The 14,167-nt window shown below is 40.1% G+C and overlaps 1 protein-coding gene across 1 annotated transcript in view; it reads right to left on the bottom strand.

Annotated features, from left to right (window-relative positions):
- Nucleotides 1-14,167, bottom strand: part of LOC145408928 (methyl farnesoate epoxidase-like) — a 156,094-nt gene that overhangs the window by 22,404 nt on the left and 119,523 nt on the right. The window contains exons 5-6 of the mRNA XM_080279508.1: nucleotides 11,648-11,762; nucleotides 10,789-10,969 (exon numbers count right to left, since the gene is read on the bottom strand). Of these exons, the coding sequence (XP_080135634.1) occupies nucleotides 10,789-10,969; nucleotides 11,648-11,762 (296 nt within the window). The remainder of the gene's footprint in view (nucleotides 1-10,788; nucleotides 10,970-11,647; nucleotides 11,763-14,167) is intronic.

Here is a 14,167-nt window from a genome sequence, read left to right as displayed (position 1 = left end):
TTGAGGAGAAGGTAACACATGTGAATGAAGCTGTGCAAAGCTACAAAAATGATGTGGAAACCACTTATGCTGAAATGGTGAAAGTAAAGAAAGACTTAGAAACAAGGGTGGAAGAAAAAAGCATTAAAAAGGAAGTGAAAAGAATAATCCAAAACAATCCTAAGTTAGTCAGAGATTCAGTAGATATAAACAAATCTATAGTAATCACTGGTATAGAAGAGGAAGAAGTAAAAAACAAGATCTCAAGAGACAAAAAGGAGATGGCAAATGTAATGAGCATATTGAAAGAAATATAAGAGAAAATCTGTTATAAAGACATAGAGGAACACAAAAGGTTAGGGAAATACGAATGAAGCAAGTGAAGACTCCTAAAGGTAACCTTCCAGAGTGTAAACACTGTGGAGGAGATACCTTACTAAAAAATGCAAGGAATCTTATAGAAAAAAAGGAGTTAAAAAATGTATGGATAAAAAGATCCTTAACACAATAGGAACTGAAGTTACTGAAAGAGAGGAGGGAGGAAGCAAAAACAAAATATGAGGGAAGATCAGAGGAGAAGAATACATTTTTTTTTTTTTTACAAAGTAATAGGATTGCAGGTACGAAAGTGGTACATAAACAAGAGGGAATAAAAAGGAGGAAGGTAGTAGAAGCAAGTCATGACAAGTACTGTATATAAACAAGATGATTAAGTTGATGTACTCAAATGTGGATGGAATGGTATCTAAATTATTAGAGATGAATGATTATGTCAGAGAATATGGACCACATATAATATGCCTAACTGAAACAAAATTAACACCAAAGCTATCAAATGACATCCTACACTTAGAGGAATCTAATATTTGGAGAAGAGATAGGAACTTAAAAAAAGGAGGAGGAATTATAATATTAACTAAGAAAAATCTAAAAGACAAAGAAATAGAATTAGATATACCCTCACAAGTAGAACTGATTGCAGTAGAGATCAATACATCTGAAGGGGAAGTAATTGTAGCCAATTTGTACATGCCACCCAAGTCAAACACATGGGAAAGAGACGAGTATGAGGACCTGGCAGAGAGTACAATTCAGAGTTTAAGATCATTACTACATAAAATGGAAGAGAAATCGGAAAGAATTATACTAACTGGAGAATTTAATACAAATATAAATTAGAATACTCTAGATATAATAAGCCAAGAAAGCTGTTGGGACAAAAAGCTCCTGGATCTCGTGGAAGAGTTTTTCCTAACGCAACATGTAAGGGAAAGCACTAGAAAAAGCTAGAGGACTCGATGTACCCTCAATGCTAGATCTCATATTTACAAGGCAAGAAAACGATATTGAAAATTTAATATACCACCCTCCATTCGGCAAAAGCGACCATGCAGTACTAAATTGCAACTTCAGGATAGCATATGACATAGTTAACAGCAATGAAAGTTACAAAAAGAGCCTAAACTATAAAAAGGGAAAGTATCATGACCTAAAGAAGTACTTCTTAGAAATTGATTGAGGAAAGGAGCTTAGAGGACAAGATTTAAATGCTATATATAAAAACTTCCGTGAAATTTTTGAAACAGGAGTCCAGAAGTACACCCCAAAGCACAAAGAAGCAGAAAAGAAAAGAAAGAAATGGTTCAATACAGAATGTAAAAAATCAAAAGAAAAAAGAGTTTTGTTGTGGAATAGATACAGACGACACAATAGTGAAAGGGCATATAATAATTACAAACAGGCAAGAAACGATTATACAAGAATGAGGAGGGAAGCCCAAAAACAGTTTGAGGAGGATATCATAAATAAAAGTAGTGATCAACCGAAGTTATTTTACAGCTACATCAGAAGCAAAACCAAAGTAAAAGATAAAATACATTCCATTACGGACCAGGGTATCATGTATACACAAGAGAAGGATATTTCTGAAGCACTGAACAAGAAATTCCAATCAGTTTTTACTGGGGAAAAAATTTTTGAGAGGGATTATGTAGAACATGCATGCCCACACATACTACCAGATATACAAACATCATAAAACGTAATACAGGAGGAGCTAAGTAAATTAGAGGAAAAGCAAATGGTCCTGATGAAATTTCATGTTGGGTACTACGTGAATATGCAAAGGAGTTAAGTAAACCATTATTTTTAATTTTCAAGAAATCCTTGAGTCAAGATAAACTACCTGATATTTGGAAGAAAGCAAATATTGTTCCCTTATTCAAGAAAAGGAACAGAAAAATCCACTCAACCACCAACCAGTATCAATAACTAGTGTTGTATGCAAGGTATTAGAAAAGCTTATAAGAAAAGCTTGGGTAAATAATCTAGAAGAACACAATATGTTAACAGAAAGACAGTTTGGTTTCAGAAAAGGAAAATCATGTGTTACTAATCTGTTGAGCTACTATGACAGAGTAACAGTCACATTACAGGAAAGAGAAGGATGGGTGGACAGTATCTATTTAGATTTAGAGAAAGCATTTGACACAGTACCACACCAAAGACTTTTATGGAAACTGTACCATCAAGGAAGAATTCGAGGCAAACTGTATTGCTGGATGCAAGATTTTCTCATAAAAAGAGAAATGAGAACAGTACTAAGGGAAAATTACTCATCATGGAAAGAAGTGACTAGTGAAGTACCACAGGGCTCAGTGCTGGCACCAATCATGTTTTTAGTGTATATAAATGATATAGACAGTAACACTGTAAGTGAAAGCTATCTAAATATGCTTACAGATGATGCAAAAATACAAAGGAGAATTACTAACGCAGACTCTTCTAAAGAGCTACAAGAAGAATTAAATAAACTTCATGAATGGAGTAATACATGGCAAATGGAATTCAGTGTGGACAAGTGTCATGTAATCAAGTTTGGTAAAAGAGGAAAAAGACCTGATTGGGATTATACGTTAGGAAATAAAACCCTACACACATTAGAAAGAGAGAAGGACCTAAGTGTGATTATGAATAACAGACTATCTCCGGCTGACCACATCAGTGAGAAGGTACGGAACATGTATACACTGCTTGAAAGTATGAGAATAGCATTCACATACATACATGAAGACATGCTTAGAAAGGTAATAACATCATTCATTAGACCAACCCTGGAGTATGCATCAGTAGTCTGGAGTCTTCATCCAAAAACACATAGACAAGATTGAAAAAGTTCAAAGGGCCGCTACAAGATGGGTACCAAGCTTAAGGGATCTAAGCTACGAAGAAAGACTAAATAAACTGAATCTTCCAACACTACAAGAGAGAAGGAGAAGAGGTGACATGATAATGCTATATAAATGCATATCATGGAAGGAGAAAATAGACATAAATGATTACTTAACATATGGTGAAGCATCAACAAGTGGACACTGCAAAAAAAATGCATAAGAGAGGTGAAAAAGACGTAAGGAAATTTAGTTTCCCAAACAGAGCAATTGATTAGTGGAATGCACTACCGAATGAAATAGTGTGTGCCAAAACAATTCACAATTTTAAGGATATGTACGATAAATATGGTTTAAGACACGGGACAGTACGAGCTTGACTCATTCCTGTAAAGATACAATTAGGTAAGAACAAGTAGGTAAGAACACTATCTATCTATCTATCGCCAGACGCCATATTCCCGTAAGGGGTGGCTATTTAACTCTGGGTTATTTGTTTTACGGGGAGGGGCACTAACCCTCCACCAACCCACTTGTTGACACGTAGGGAGCACGTATGGTTTGGTTATATGGTTACCACCCACCGATGTAAATGGTTTCTTGGTTTACAGGAAACCATTTGGCTTGTCACTCAATGTAAAGCCACCGTAAAGGAAAGAAAAGCAATAAGAAGTGACAGGAAAGATAGGAGAAATAGGAAGAGAGGAGGACAGACACAGAAAAAGAATGATAAAGGCTAAGGAAGAAATAGGCAGCACTACATCAAGTGAGTGGATGATGGTCGCCACACACACGATATATTTCACTCAAAATGTATTGAGGCTAAATGCAAATTATTTTTAATTTCACGGCGTCAACCTTATATTTTTTTTTTCATTAATTGTAGTTGATTTGGAGGCCCCCTCAGAAAGCTTGGGGGGGGAGCGCCCCTCGCTGCCCCCCCCCCCCCAAATGACGCCCCTGTGTTTACCAAGTGGATCACTGAAAGAAGAGGTGAGCCAAAGTTGGTGGAGAATTTTGAAATCACCCAAAGTGGAGATTTTAGAGAAAGAGGAAATTGTATCATCAGCAAATTCAGGGCTATTGACCATAGAACTGCCAACTTATACTGTACAATGACTCCAACTTACAGTTCAATCCAGTACCCAGTCCATGCACGCAGTGAAAAGTGAGGGGGCAATCGTACAACCCAGTCTTACCTTAGAATTTACCGGAAATAAATTGCACAGTCTCTTGCCATACGTGGCAGCACAATCGGTGTACTGTATAAATACAGGCCAACTTAGAGCTGGATGATACCTGCAGGGAGCCTCTGAAGTTACAAGAGTTCCCAATGTGGCACTGTATTTACCGACTCAAATGCCTTCTTGAGATCATCATAGGCTGCTAGTAGTCCCTTGCAAAACTTATGTCAGCATTCCACAAGAATTCAAAGGCCCAATTGACGGAACGGGGTTTGACCCAGACTTTGAAGTTAGACTTAACCAAGACCAGGCTTACAGCTCACTGAAGTCAGGCTCAACCAGCTTGACTTAGCCATACGCCAAATGAAAGCTCAAGTCTGACTTCACAATGTCAGGCTCAAGTCGTGGACTTCCGTCAAACCTTCAACTAGTTTCAGATTTGCCAGTCACAGTAACGACTTTTGAATGTTAAATTTCGCAAATAAGTCACGATATATCAAAAGGTGCATTATAAAAAATGTTAAGTACAAAAATGTTTATGGTCACTTGTCATCATCTGTGCAAATAAATCTAAAAAGAATCCAGATACAAAAAACATTAAATAATATGAAGAACTGCGAATAATCCTTGCATGGAATGATGACATTGTGGTGAGTTGGGCCATTATGCGTGTTTAGAGAGGTTGGCGCCAAAAATTACATTTTGTTACGTCAACGACCAGTCACCCCCTGGCCTACAAACGGTAGGATGGCATTCTATAAGCAGTCCCGGTGTCATATGCATGGAGTGACTTTATGCTGGAAGTTACCGTTCCCTTCTCGTTTGTCTAAATTAACCTAACCTAACCTTAACCTAATCTTATCCTAGCTCAACCTAACTTATATAAATGTAAACTAAACTAATCTTAATTCACAAAATGACTAATTTCACAATCTGCCTGTAACATACATATATATCTTTATTTATATAAATCCATATATCGACCTATAGTTACCTACAGGTCGATAAGACATCCAACTATCTTCCTGACACATGTATTTTATACAATGTTGTTGATAAATGGCACAAAATTTGCGATAACATGCGGATACTTTCAAAACAGAAGCTAAACGGCCACTCAGCGCATGCGCACTGAGCGAAACGGTAACTTCCAGCATAAGTCACTCCGTGCATGCAACACCCGGCAGACCTATTGGTGCACCTAGACTTGTCATTAATCCTGACCAAAAGGATCACATTATGGTTGCTTGTTGTAAAGATAGAATAAATAAGATAATTAGGAATAGAGGCAGTAGTCTTCCTTTAAGGCAAAAAGTTATGATTATGTCATCACTACAGGTGTCGGTTTAACCCGTGCCGTCCCGGCGACGTGAATTAACGTCCACACATTATGTGGACTCATGTCCCGGTGATGTGAATTAACGCGGCAATATTGCAAGGTCCCTAATTTGCACAATTTTCAATTTTCGCGAGTGATTTCGTGAGTGGTTTTTGGCACGTATACACGGGACACCTTCCTCTATTTATCTACAAATTGCCAAGCAGGGACAATGCCTCACACCGGATAACCTCTCCCCCCCCTGCACGCCATTGTCTTGGCAATTCACCTGTTACCAGTGACCTGGCCAATAAAGACATTCAGGGCCAGAGTGATTCCCCAATCGATGACAATGTGGAGGACAAAGTTTACATAGCATTAGAGGAAGAAACAGTCAGAAATGATGAACAGGCAATGTGGGAAAAAAAAGGTCATGAATGGTGATGAGTTAGTGTATGAAACAATGATTATAATGCCTATATTACTGTTTGAAAACCAATATACTCTTGTACTACATATAAATTCGTACCAAGTAAATAAATAAATACTATTTATGAGTGGTTAAAATAGTTACCCTCCCATAGAACTCGTTTTCTTTGGTGCCAGTCTGTTAGAAAACCCAGTCAGGTAAGGAAGTACTCATTCCTAAATCGAGTATTTTAAACCTCAGGTGAGCGATTTCTCTATGAATTTTCGATGTTTCTCACCAAAAGCGGATGTTTGAGTAAAAAAAAAATAAAGGTCCAAAAATGTCGGGACTGGGGCGTACCACCGCCCAGAAAACGTCGGGATGGGGCGGGTTAAAAGTGGTGGTAGTGCCCCGTAGGTGCTGCCAGCCGTGCAATACATAATGGAAATATAGACAGCATAGGGCACTGCCAGCAACACTTGTAAGATCATCAAATAACTGAAAATCTTATTAACAGATTTCAACTAGTTAACCAAACGATGCATATACATATTCCTAACAGCCAAATATTTTGTATAAAATTCAAATATTTTTTTGCTTACAATCTTATGCAGCCACTCTCTTGTACTCGAGACTGGTGATTAATTATTCATCATTTTAAAAGCAATCTGCCCAACAAAAGCAATGAATAACAGGTTCACAATACTTTAGTCTGACTCAAGCCCACTTGGAGGAAACTTGGGCTTGAGAGTATCGGCTCAGCCTTTGGGAGACTTAAGCTATTTCTGCATATCGGTTTTTGGCGGGCAAGTCTCAAGTCTGACTTAAGACAAACTCAAGCCCCAAGTCCGGCTCAAGCCTCGTTCTTGAATTCGGGCCTAAGTGCTAGAATTCTGTGAACTGCAGACTTCTTGGGCTTGAATCTAGATTCCTCAGACATCTGAAATTATCATATGACCTCGGATTTTAACCTAAATGCCGTGCCTGATTCACTGAGCATCTTTCCACCCCTGGAGGACGACAATGCATGCCCAGTTAGAAGGAATGATCCCAGCCCATAATGCAGGGGTTCTTAACTTGGGGTCCATGGACCGCTTGGGGGTTCATGGATAGGCTTCAGGAGGTCCGAGAAGGTCAGAATAACTGAGAACAATATAGCGATATTGCGTGATGCCGTTTGGCATCATTAGCTTCCCCCCCCAAAAAAAAAAAAAACTTGAAGAGTCTTGAATAATTCTTGTGTTTGCTGACAAGCCTACCCTCGTCTGGCAAAGCGAACTATGGGTGCTCTGATTCCGTTTGCCATTACATGCCTTTGTAAGTCAGGGTGTTCAGCGATTGTTTCTATCAAAACGAAAAGTCAAAATCAATTGGAAGTCAACGATGACATGCGTGTTGCCTTGTTAAAGACCACTCCACAATAACATCTTATTCAGGCCAAACAACAACAACCCTCTCATTGAAATGAACTTTTGAGCAGAATTAAAGTTTTGTTTTGTTTAATTTGCACAGTTTGGATGCTTATTTTTCATCGAATGGCCATTAGTTTTTCATGAAAAAGAGAAACATAATTTTTTGTAAAGACTGTTTTATACTTTGTGTATGTCATACACTGCGTGAGGTAGTTTTCAATAAAATAAAGTATATTCCCTGCATGCAAAATGCTGTGGTTATGTTTGTGTGCATTTTTTTAGGGAGGGGGTTCATAGCTTTCACCAAATTCTCGTAGGGGTCTGTGACTCAAAAATGGTTAAGAACCACTGCCATAATGGCTTTCATGACTCCATGTGATCCATGGACTGTGGCCTTCTCCCCAACATTGGACAGCTTCACATGGATGCTATGAACACTTGTTACAACATTTCAGTCTAGGAACTGCCTTCCTGAATTCACATAGAAAAGCCGTGGCATCGTCATTTGATACGATGGTAGCCGGCAGTTGTACAACAACCAACAGAAGCTGTCCAGTGGCGGACTGTGCTACATATAGCTGCTTAAGGTACTCAGCTCAACAAGAACTACACTCACCAACCTCTGGTATGAACCACTCCTTTGCTCATCAGACCAGGTAAACCTTGGCTGTGAGGCAAGAGCAAAGCCCCTTCAAGATTCAATAAGCAGGTAAAAGATTATTTGCATAAAGGTGATTCTCTAGCTCCTTGGTGATTTCCCCTGTCATGCCTTTCATTGCCCTTTCTTAGCGAAATTCGTCAACGATACCGAAGTCTGTGCTGTTCCTAGACCCCAGCCAGTCTGACAACGCGACTCTCAGCTGTTGTAGGTGAGTATTTCCAGAAATGTAAACAACCCCTTCAATAGATGGGGGTCAGACTGCAAAAGCAGGCAGCAAAACAAATGTTTTATGGCACCAACACCATTGGCTGGTGAGGCACAAACGTGTATCACGTACAATGAGCAAGAACTTTGTTGCATTGTGATGTCTAGGGATATTGTTGTGGTTTTGCTAGGCCTCCTAAGTTGTCTCATTTATTGACCACCATATCGAAAGAAACTTTATGAATCCTGCTCATGTTTCGTGGCTGTTGGGGTGGGTAGGCTTAGTTAGGTTTGTGTAGCAAACCCGAGCCATTTTAAGCACTGGTTAAGAGGTAAAAGATGAGCCTAACATTAAGGCTCTTGTGGTGAGCCAGTGAGAGACAAGTTAAGAGATTATTAGAAAAATATCTGCTATCATGTGGCCCCAGATGACACAGCTTCGTGTGGATATGAGTGGTGCCTCATGAAATTAATACAGTCGTCAATTTATCAAGGTTTGGATAGTTCGCTTTTGGAACTGAGACCGAGATCTGTTGCAAGGTACTACTGAACTCTACTAGTGGAAGGGGCTGGCCTACTATGACTTTTGTCTCCAAGTCACTTGTATACCATAGAGAACTGGTACAAACTAGAACCCCCAGGGTGGCTCCAGCAATCATTCTTGCATCTAACAGGACGACAGGCAATCTTAACCAATCATACCTAAGATTAGGATCCTTTGGGGGTGGTGGTGAACAGACAAGGAAAGTAAGCTCCAAAATGTTGGGGTTACTACCACCTAGTCAGAAGGAAGGAGGGGGACAGGGGAAGAATCAGTTGGTGAGGAACTGAAGTTTAGTTGAAGGAGTAGGCATCGGGGCTTAACCCGGCATGCATGGACAGTTTAGCTGGGCAGTTCCACTGGGCAGGGACAACACAAACATACAAGAACGGTGAACAGACAAGGAAAGTAAGCTCCCAAACATTCCCCCGGAATATGACACGCAATCGTCGATTTTACATACAGGTACCTATTTTTAGTTCTAGGTATGAACAGGCTAGGGCAAAGGAGACTGCGCCTAGGTCTTGTGGTCGACCCGGAAATCGAATCTGGGAAATTTCGCTTGCGAGGCGAGTGTACTACCGTTACACCATCGTCCACCCTTCTTTGGGGGATGTTCATTCGTTTGTTTAAAGATTTCTGCACCTGTAGTGCAGGCCGGGCCATACATTGGCCCGATCAGTGGGGTTAAAAATAGTAAGGGGGAAGACGGGGCCTGGGAACTGCCCAGCACACACGCCCTGTCTTCTGGCTGGCTTTGTGTTGTGTGTGCTTTGGGGGACGTCATTTCGTTTCAAGATTTCCTCCACCTATAGTGGAGGCCGGGCCATACATCAGCCCAGTGTTTGGGGGGACCTTTAAGGCCCTCTATACACTGCATCATGTGTCATTTGTCGTGGTGCTCGTCAAAGCCACGCCTATACTGTCGTACTGTAGGACTAGATCTCTTATGTGAATCGTGATCTGAGTCTCCAGATGGATAATATATATTATATAACTAGTGTATACCTGTCATTAATAGATATAACTAAAAATGACTAGTTACAAAATAGAAACAAATGCGGATAATTTTTCCACTTAGAGACGTCTGGTATCAGTACCATGCTGCCCACGGCCATACCCCTGCCTCGCTGCCTGAGTGCTATTAGTCTTTTTGGCTTGAGAGAAGAGTGTAATGTAAGTAGTCCCTTGCTCTCCCACTGTCCTTACCTTAATCCCTCCTATTACTGACACGTACTTATCTCCGCCAAGGAGGTTATCTTTTACCCTGCATTGGTTTGTTTTTCTGTTTGCAGGATTACTCATAAAGTTATGAACTGACATTTTTTAAATTTTGTGAAAGGGTGGGCCATGGACCAAGGAACAAATTATTAAATTTGGGGGCGGATCCGGATCCGGATCCAGAGTATCCCACACAATATCTCCAAACGGTCTCAATGAATTTCAATGAAATTTTGTGGAAAGGTGGGCCATGGACCACGAAAGGACTGATTGAATTTGGGGGCAGATCTGGATCCTATATCCATGGATGCGGATCCGAATCCGTTTTAATGGCAATGACATTGGCGGAGGTATGCGCTCTCTGAGCACTTTCTAGTTTAGTCTGCCTTGTAGAGGGTCCAGCAAACAGAGCAAATGCTGTTCTGGTTCACCCAGGCTGCACTGTCATATCCCGTCTTTCCATTATGGAGTTGAGTGTGATGGGCTTGGGTGCTGGACTACAGTAGTTACCCAATACAGTCTACTTACTCGTTTAGGCAGTTTCATCCCAAAGAATCTCTACTAAGGTGAAAAAAATAAAAAAAAAATGTGTAGTTATCGGAATGAGAGAGAGAGAGAGAGAGAGAGAGAGAGAGAGAGAGAGAGAGAGAGAGAGATCCTAATCAGCACGAGAACTGGCCTGAACTCACTTCTGTTTGTCGTCTACGGATGGTAGGCGGTTGCGTCCCACCACCTCATCCAGCTCTTTGTATATGGCTTCAGCAACATGTGGGTGGAGGATGGCCATGAGTATTGCAAAGGAAACCGTAGATGATCCTGTCTCCACACCCGCGCTGAACACGTCCGCACACACTGCCAGTAGCTGATCATCTGAACAGTACAGTAAAAATAATAAGCACCTGCAAAATGGAAAGGATCAGTACCACTTTACTCCATTTGAGGTGTACAAGTAAGAAACACATAGGTTGTGAACCCCTAAGTCTACTAATACAAGTCGGTTCACTTCTTTCTAAAACGGCTCCAAGCTCGCGCAGGGGACAGAGCATCGGAGTGACTTTGACTGGCTCTGGCACGAAACACCAGCTCAGTTGACTCCTGACCATGATGAAGGGTGGATGTTTGCTCCACTCTCAAACCATGACACATTTTTTTGGTTCGGTGAAGTGAGGGAAGGTGTGGGGGTGTGATGGAAAGTGTAGGGGTGTGAGGGAAGCACTTCTTCCCCTGCTTTGTTTTCCCTTGTCATAAATGTTTAATTTGAGTCTGCGGTTTTATACATTTTCTGTTACTTAAGCCAACTGACGTCACACACGAGCCACGCCTCCCTGCACCCTGATAGAAAGTGAGCCGACTTGGTATTAGTAGACTTAGGTGAACCCTGGAAATATAAAGGAAGTGATCCTTCTCGGGTCAGCGTTCATTGTTACACTCCTTACGTAAAATTATAAGGAAATCATATTTTTAACATTAAGGAAGGACTTCTTACTTACCCATATATATATATATATATATATATATATATATATTGCCTAGATTAGCACAACATACCATTGAATGTTGTGTCAGGATTTCTGCTTTGTTTGTTGACCTCGTTGATGTAGAGGTCGATAAAGTCCCTTGGCTTGTCTGGGTCCAGTGTGTCCTTGTGCTCCTTCACAGCTTCCTGTTGGCATACCAGGAGGCAAAGCATACATGCATGTATCATGATCATCTTCATCATCGTCATCATCATTCTGATCTCTTTTCCACAGAGGTGAGGTAGGGTAAAAAAAAAAAAAAAAGAAAAAGAAAAAAACACATGATGGAGAACTATCAGCAGCATATGCTATCCCGAGAAATAGACTAGACACTCATTTACACATCATTCAGTCCCCAGGAATCATGGCTCAACCTCACAGGCATAACCATGTGAACACCTCTTTACACACAATCATGCTAGAAGCACAGCCGGTGTAATCTGTGTGTGTGTGTGTGTGTGTGTGTGTGTGTGTGTGTGTGTGTGTGTGTGTTGGCAGCCAAACTCAATCATTTTTCATCAGATTTTAACCATACTTAATGAATGTTTGGAGAGTACGTGGAAGGGTTGAAGCACTTAAAAAATATAGATCAAAGGTCAAGGTCATATGGCAAGGCCAACCAACGTAATTTTGATCCAGCTTAGACCAAACTTAGTGTAAGGATTTAAGGTAAGGCAAGAGCGAAGGGAGACGATTTGAGAACACTCAATCAAAGGTCAGGTGTACAGGACAAAGTCAAAATTCTACGGGTGTGTGTGTCTGCGTGATTAAACTTAGCGGAAGGGTTGAAGGTCAGTCCAGGAGTTGATCTTTGTCTATCTGTCTGTCTGTCTGTCTGTCTCTGTCTCTTTCTGTCTCAGTGTGTGTGTGTGTGTGTGTGTGTGTGTGTGTGTGTGTGTGTGTGTGTGTGTTCTTACCTAATTGTATCTTTACAGGAATGAGTCAAACTAGTACTGTCCTGTGTCTTAAACCATATTTATCGTACATATCCTTAAAACTGTGAATTGTTTTGGCACACACTATTTCATTCAGTAGGTCATTCCACTGATCAAATGCTGTATTTGGGAAACTAAATTTCCTTACATCTTTATCACCTCTTTTCTTATGCAGTTTTTTGCAGTGTCCTCTTGCTGATGCTTCCCCATAGGTTAATCATTTATGTCTATTTTCTCCGTCCCTGATATGCATTTATATACCATAATCATGTCACCTCTTTTCCTTCTCTCCTCTAGTGTTGGTAGATTCAGTTTATTTAGTCTTTCTTCGTAGCTTACATCCCTTAAGCTTGGTACCCATCTTGTAGCGGCCCTTTGAACTTTTTCAATCTTGTCTATGTGTTTTTTGAGATGAGAACTCCAGACTACTGATGCATACTCTAGGGTTGCTCTGATGAATGATGTTATTATCTTTCCTAGCATATCTTCATTTATGTATGTGAATGCTATTCTCATATTTGCAAGCAGTGTATACATGTTCCGTACCTTCTCACTGATGTGGTCAACCGGAGATAGTCTGTTATTGATAATCACACCTAGGTCCTTCTGTCTTTCTGATGTGTGTAGGGTTTTATTTCCTAACTTATAATCCCAATCAGGTCTTTTTCCACTTTTACCAAACTTGATTACATGACACTTGTCCACATTGAATTCCATTTGCCATGTATTACTCCATTCATGAAGTTTATTTAATTCTTCTTGTAGCTCTCTAGAGAAGTCTGTGTTAGTAATTCTCCTTTGTATTTTTGCATCATCTGCAGGCATATTTAGATAACTTTCACTTCCAGTGTTGCTGTCTATATCATTTATATACACTAAAAATATGATTGGTGCCAGCATTGAGCCCTGTGGTACTCCACTAGTCACTTCATTTCATGATGAGTAATTTCCCCTTAGTACAGTTCTCATTTCCCTTCTTATGAGAAAATCTTGCATCCAACAATACAGTTTGCCTCGAATTCCTCCTTGATGGTAAAGTTTCCATAAAAGTCTTTGGTGTGCTGTTGTGTCAAATGCTTTCTTGAAATCTAAATAGATACTCTCCACCCATCCTTCTCTTTCTTGTAAAGTGTCTGTTACTCTGTCATAGTAGCTCAACAGATTAGGAACACATGATTTTCCTTTTCTGAAACCAAACTGTCATTCTGTTATCATATAGTGTTCTTCTAGATGATTTACCCAAGCTTTTCTTATAAGCTTTTCTAATACCTTGCTTCCAACACTGGTTAGTGATACTGGTCGGTAGTTGAGTGGATTTTGTCTATTCCCTTTCTTGAATAAGGGAACAATGTTTGCTTTCTTCCAAATATCAGGTAGTTTACCTTGACTCAAGGATTTCTTGAAAATTAAAATAATGGTTTACTTAACTCCCTTGCACATTCACGTAGTACCCAACATGAAATTTCATCAGGACCATTTGCTTTTCCTTTGTCGAATTTACTTAGCTTCTCCTGTATTACTTTTTCTGATGTTTGTATATCTGGTAGTATGTGTGGGCATGCATGTTCCACATAATCCCTCTCAAAAAAATTTTTCCTCTGTAAAAACTGATTGGA

The sequence above is a fragment of the Coenobita brevimanus genome, chromosome 79 (genome assembly GCF_032717465.1).
Source record: "Coenobita brevimanus isolate Jiangsu-jjx chromosome 79, ASM3271746v2, whole genome shotgun sequence".
NCBI lineage: Eukaryota > Metazoa > Arthropoda > Malacostraca > Decapoda > Coenobitidae > Coenobita > Coenobita brevimanus.
Note: the sequence above shows the minus strand (reverse complement) of the source record. Positions and strands in the feature narration are given on the sequence as shown.